A 6,498-nucleotide genomic window follows, 5' to 3' on the forward strand; every position below is an offset into this window, starting at 1 on the left:
AGAGAGAGAGAGAGAGAGAGAGAGATACGTACAGATGTGCAACGTGAATACCGTGTACAAATAGACAACATAGGTGATTGGATTTGGGACCATATTTGTGCTCAAATTTTGTTCTTTTGTAAAGATGTCATCTTTGGGAAAAATGATAAACAAATGTATCAGTTTAATATTTCTAGGTAATATTAGACATAATAAGCTTATGGTTTATTAAAGTAGTTGCACGAACATTTTGCCCTTCCAAGTAGATCGAGGGTAAATTAAGACAGACTCAATATACAACTTCATTATTCCAAATAATACATAATAGGATTTGCTATAATATGGGATTCACTTAGGAACTCGCAGATAGAGTGGGATTGGATTGTGAGAATTTGGAGGTGAATCCCAGACTGAGAAAACACTCGTAGAATTCATCCATTTCTTCGTCAATTCTGGATGATGACGATCAATTACATCTTTCAGGTTCTCTGTATTATTTACCCATTCAAATCCTTTCTTTGTATACGTCTCCTCGTTGAAATTGCTTGTGAAGAACCTATCTGATTCCAGCCTCCTGCACGCATGAATGCCCAACCAAGTTAATCATCACACACGATTCCCTTATTTAATTTCATTACAATTATTGGATTTGTTTTATTACCTTGATGCCATTAGTAAGAATATTACAAAAGCTGTCTCACTAATAGCGAACCCTGTGATCTTTTTCTCTGCCATGAGGCCCACAAGTAAATCAAGCTCTTCAACATCATCACCGTACACTTCTTCCAGAGCTCGAATCGCTTCGTTGTCATCCGTCAGATCTTCCCATTTTGAAATGGGTATCAATAGTAGGGCCCTACGGAAGTCATTGTACCTTGCGACATTCCTCTCTCTGTCCCTATAAACTGCATCATGGAGGCTAAGAATAAGCTTGCTTCACATTGAATATAAATTGGTAATTAAATCAATTAAATAAACGATCCAGATTAGCTAATACTACCTTCAAGAGCTGGTAGGTCCACATGATTAGGCCTATCATGGCCATCCACCTCCTGTGGTATAAGGTCCCTGAGCCACGTAGGATAGTTCCAAAGCTCTAGGGCCCCACTAGCTTGGTGGCCCATTGAAACCAGTTGCTTTGTGAACCCAATTTCTGCCAAAACCTTTTCTCCCTTAATACCTACCAAATTTGCCATAGGAACCCTGAAATACAAAAATAATTAGGACAAAACAATTTCCATAAAAATTGAATGGTCTAATTTTGATGCTGATCAGTTAAATCAAGAGGGTTATACTTTTCGATCAACGGTGGAGATTTGTTCGGTCCTGGTGCGGTTGAGATGTCCCTGAGGTTAAGATGATCGAGTAAAAGCGAGTGCATGCGATAAACACTAACAAACTCCTCAGTCAAAGAATAGGGAACGCCATGATTATTTGGTTTCTTTAGACCCACCAAACCTCCCAATTCGGCTCCTCCAACGTGACCAAATGTGTCCTTGAATTTCTTACCCAACAACCCATACCTGAAATAGATGTTCAGAAAGTATGTACCATCATATAACCATTATAAGGTTGCATTTTGGATCATCCGTTTGTGTTTGCAATCATTCAATAGTTGAACCATAGAGGTTGCATTTAAGTTTGTGAACAAAATTTTCATTTTCGGTTGCCTTAATAGATATTATGAAAATGAATTAAAAACCACCATTTTGCATTTTTCTTTTAGTATTAATCATATATATAGAGAGAGAGAGATATGGGGAAGAATACCAGTTGGCGCGCATCCCAGCAAGCAATGTATCAGTTTTGAGGAGCTCCACTGTCCAATCTATTGTATGGATCTTAGCAATTACTGCTGATGTCACCAGCCTTGCATGACGATATAATTCTTCATCACCAAACTCTGGATATTCCTTCTGAAACATCATTAAAATGAGGCTGTTTTGAGCTCATGATGTATGGTCGCATGAAAAGTGGTAAATATTCACATGCTACGAACAGCTGATCCAATATACCTTGAGGGTGTCACAGACAGCATTGTGTTCTTTAATGAAGAGGGCCTGCAATGTAGAGACGCCAGCCCAACTATTACGAACATCTCCGGACACAGCAATGCCATCTTGGTCATGGGGAAGAAGGCCATCTGGTGATATTTTGAGCTTCCCATCTTTGAAACTTCTCACCTTTCCCAACCTCTCTGCATTGCTCCCATATATAGCACTTCCATCCCTGATATTCACCATCATTCTTGTTAGAGACATGCAAATTTTTTAAATATATAATCACTTGTCTAGGGAAGAAATTAATTTAATTTTTTAATTTATATTCTTACATTTATTACACCAACAAATAAAAAATTAAATTTGATTACGAAAAGTTTCTTACCACCATGGCATGGTGTACGAATGTTCAATGTCCCATTCTTAATCTCGTAAAAGCCAGTTGGAACCTCCTTTGTCTTGTAGAACTTGAAAGACTTGAGGGGGCATTGGTTTGCAACTTCTCTAGGTGCAATCAGCTCAATCTACAATAATTTTGTCCAAATTAAAGAACATGTTTATATATATGCACATAAATAAATAAACATATATTTATTATTGACACAAAAAAAAAAAACAAAGTGTTTAATTTCAATATATATATAGAAAGCAAACCTGATTGGTATCCTCTAAGTGGTCAACCCAATCATGTATCATAAACTGAATCCAAGAAGCAGCAATCATGTTGAATTGCTTCCCTGTGTCGGTGAATTTTCTCCGCGCAAGAAGTTTTGTGGCCACCACCATTGGATCTGGTTTCCTTAGCTGCGCGCGCACATATCATCCAAATTAAATTAATTATTCATAACATAAATTATTGAAACTCTTTTAGATTTCTTATAACTTTTACTAGTTAGAGTTTCACATACAGCAAATTATCGTAATTATAATTTGAAGTAATAAATATTTAAAAATTTTCATGCGTATATTAAGCTACGTGATCATATATATAAGCAGAGACAGATTTAGAGGGACTGGAAGTGGCTTTGGTCCCCCCAAAATTACAAGAAAAAAAAAATTAAGGCAAAAAAATAAATAAATAAAATTAGGTATCTTTTACCAATTGGTCCCTCCCTAAATTGAAAGCTCGCTCCGTCCCTGTATATATATAAGCATGTATAGTGTGTATCTATATGGAACCATTTTTTTTTTTTTTATTACATATGAGATAATATTTAGTTATTTACTCGGAAAAAATTGGTAGGACCACGTGTGTTTTTCGTCTCTTTATATTAAAACTTCGGATTTCAATTTTTTAAATTTGACATCCGAGTTTACAATCATTTTAAGTCCTGATATTTTTATCTTTTTTTTTTCCTAAAAAAATGATAAAATTAATATGAAAATATACTCTCCTTTAAAAAAAGTTGAAAAAAAAAATTAAAAACACAAGAAAAGGAGAAAAAAAAATGAAGTTGATTTATACATCTGAAGCCATATATATCCATGCAGCTAGCCATGATGATGGCTAGATGCGACCCAACCCCATCATTGTCGAGCTCTCAACCAGCCGGTGGCGGAGCTAAGATATTTTTTTGAAGAGGCTGAAAGTGGGATTAATAATTAATTAATATAATATAATGTTATATTTTAATATTGTTTATTTGATCAAGAAACACTGTAGTAAGATTATATCTCTATTTTATCCCCAAAATATGATGTATTATATAAAAAATTAATAGTGATTCATTCCAAATTTAATAGTAATTTTAAAATTTATATACTTTTCATGTCAAAAAAAAAAAAAATCTATGTACCTTTAAAAATAAGAGAACGACATAAATCTTACTTATAGCATTACTCTGATTTACCCAAAAACCAACATATATAAATATTTATTTAAAACACAATATTGTATTTCAATTAATTACTTCCAATATTTAATTATCTATCAATAATATGCAATTTTTTTTTAAAGATATTGTCTTTCACACTAACATCTAATATCTTTTCTAGAGCAAAAACATACTAATAAGAAAAGAAGATTAGTTTAAGTGGTTGAAATGCCACCTGTGTGGGTTAAAAAAAAAACAAAAGAAAAGGAAAGTGGGTCTTCGAGAGATGAAAGACTTTGAGAGAGTGAAATTTAGTGGCTATGGACTTATGGCTTAGGGACTGACACGCCAGCTAACACCCTTGATACCCACGCCTATCAGCATCTTCTCCTTATTTTTCATTTCTCACATTTAAACAAAAGCCTTTCACCTTTCTTCTTCAAATTCATGTCCAGAAAATGTATTGAGAGAGTGAATCAAGTGCAAGTCTTAGAATAATCAATTGAAGAAGAGAGAAGCCAACCAAAAAAGAAACAGGAAAAGAAGAGAAAATCAAAATCAGAATTCTCATTTAAGATCTGCTACATATTTCTTTTCTTTTTATTTTCTCTAAGCAAATGAAGAAGAAGAATAAGAAAAAAGAAAAATAGTAGGGGCTGAAAGAGTAAGAGGGCTTAAAAAACCTCAAAATTACAGGTGTAAACTTTTTTTTTAGGATTTTTGTAGAGGAGGGCGTCCCGCGTGTATACGCCACTGCAACCAGCCACGGCCGGCCGGCCTTGTTTAAATATTGGGTGCGTCAAGGTCGAGCTCTCATGCACCCAACCATGCATATATAGTGGTCAGGCATAACCCAATTGTTGTATTTGGGTAACCCGGCCACGGGGGTAAGTATAGTGGGGTGAGTCCATCATGATCAAACCCTCTCTTTTTTCTCTTTTAATAAAAAAAATCGTATCTTATCTTCTTCTTCTTCCTCCTAATAGTTTTTAATTCTTTTTTTGTTTTTAATTTTTTTTTTGCTTTTGATTTCATTCGGCAACAATCTTTAAGATAACTTTTTGCATTTATTTATTTATTTATTTTTTTATAAAAAAAAAAGAAGAATATTTTCAAAGAACTCAACACGTACGTAAAACATTTAAGGACAACTTTCACCTTTCATAACAAAAAAAATGAAAAAGCACCTTTTAAAAAGGGTTGCCAAACGAGCTCGTTAACATAATTGTATCTCATATCATTTATATTATTTATTTAATAAAAAAATGACAAGTTTTGGGGTTTAAAAAATTAAAATGATAGTAAAATTAATTTTCGAATTTTCAAAATTAAAAATCGAGATGTACGTGCGAGTCTTATATTGTCCCAACGGGAGAAATATCAAATACCTTGTTCTTTTGATCAACTGGAAGAAGGTTTCTGCCAAAGAAAGTTCCTTCACTACCTGCACCTTCATTGAAGGGATCGTTGTGTTCTCCATCAGCTGTCCTGTATGGATAATCCCCGGGATTAAATCTAACACCTACCGGAGATCTACCAACGTTGATTAAATTGTATTCCTGATGAAGGTGCCGGCGAATACCGAGATAAGCCAGACCTAAGAACACTGGTAAGCGGTGCCATATCCCCAGCTTATCAATGGAGTGCACAATCTGCATGAAAAAGATAACGTCATTAATTAATGTCTTAATTCCTCCCATAAAAGGAAACATACGCTAATTAATTAAAGAGTACTGTATATATGTCTACATGCATGTCGATCTTGGCATTTTTAGAAACAAAAAAGAATGATAATCATATATAATATTGCACAAGCTTATGAACATTAATGACAGTACAAGGAAGAGGAAAGCGTCTATGAGAGTCATCTTGGCAACAGCTTCATGGAAGTCTTCATGGATGAATCGATGGAAAGGAGCTGTTAGAAGAACCCTCAGGGATGTCATTACTACAGACAACATTGTCGTTGCTTAATTGCATACAATTACTACTCTTTCTTTGAGATATATATATACCAAATGGAGGGACGTCGTCCACTCGTCCTTCGTGCAAAAATGTCAAACGATGATCGAGAGGCGGCCAGTATTAGTTAACTATAATATACATGCACCCTTTTTGAACAATTCACAAGCGGCGGAACTTGGGGCTGATATGACTTTTATAGGTCAAAGTTTTGAAAATCAAATTTCTACTTTAACATGCCACCTCACCCCCTACTTTTTTTTTTTTTATTATTATTATTATTTTTTTAGCAAAAAGAACAAAAGAGAGCGACCAAATATGACTACTCTACGAGAATGTTATCATGATAATATTTACTTGCTAAGAATTGCTCAGGAGGGGCCAAGACGGTACGTAGGAACTATAGGCGTTCTGTCAAGATCAATTGAGCCATATATAACCTAACCTAGACCAACCAGGACATCAACGTATTCCTAAAGTAGCTAATACTAATCAGACTTATATAAGTGATTATTCATTGTGGAGATTCAAACTCATGTCTTAGTACATGCCTAGAGCTCATAAGAATTTCTTTGAGACTATTGAACCACCACCAATGGTGGTCTTATAATAAAGGGAAAACTTCACTAAAGACCCTCAAACTTTCACATGTTTTGAAATACCTCTAAACTTTAAAATCTTTCAATTTAGTCCCCTAAACTTTCAATTGCTCTCAATTTGAACCCTTATATTAATTTTAACTG

At 34.4% G+C, this 6,498-nt stretch overlaps 1 protein-coding gene across 1 annotated transcript; it reads right to left on the reverse strand.

The window, feature by feature from the left end:
* Positions 1–222: 222 nt before the first annotated feature.
* Positions 223–5,754, reverse strand: LOC132182476 (alpha-dioxygenase PIOX). The gene is given in 11 exon segments (XM_088516570.1): positions 223–553; positions 641–884; positions 980–1,182; positions 1,275–1,502; positions 1,750–1,895; positions 1,995–2,208; positions 2,365–2,372; positions 2,375–2,503; positions 2,634–2,783; positions 5,182–5,445; positions 5,632–5,754. Coding segments are annotated over 11 exon segments (1,935 nt in total). The 3' UTR covers positions 223–327.
* Between the last annotated feature and the right edge of the window lie 744 nt (positions 5,755–6,498).

This window comes from Corylus avellana, chromosome 5 (genome assembly GCF_965113065.1).
Source record: "Corylus avellana chromosome 5, dhCorAvel1.hap1.2, whole genome shotgun sequence".
NCBI classification, from domain to species: domain Eukaryota; kingdom Viridiplantae; phylum Streptophyta; class Magnoliopsida; order Fagales; family Betulaceae; genus Corylus; species Corylus avellana.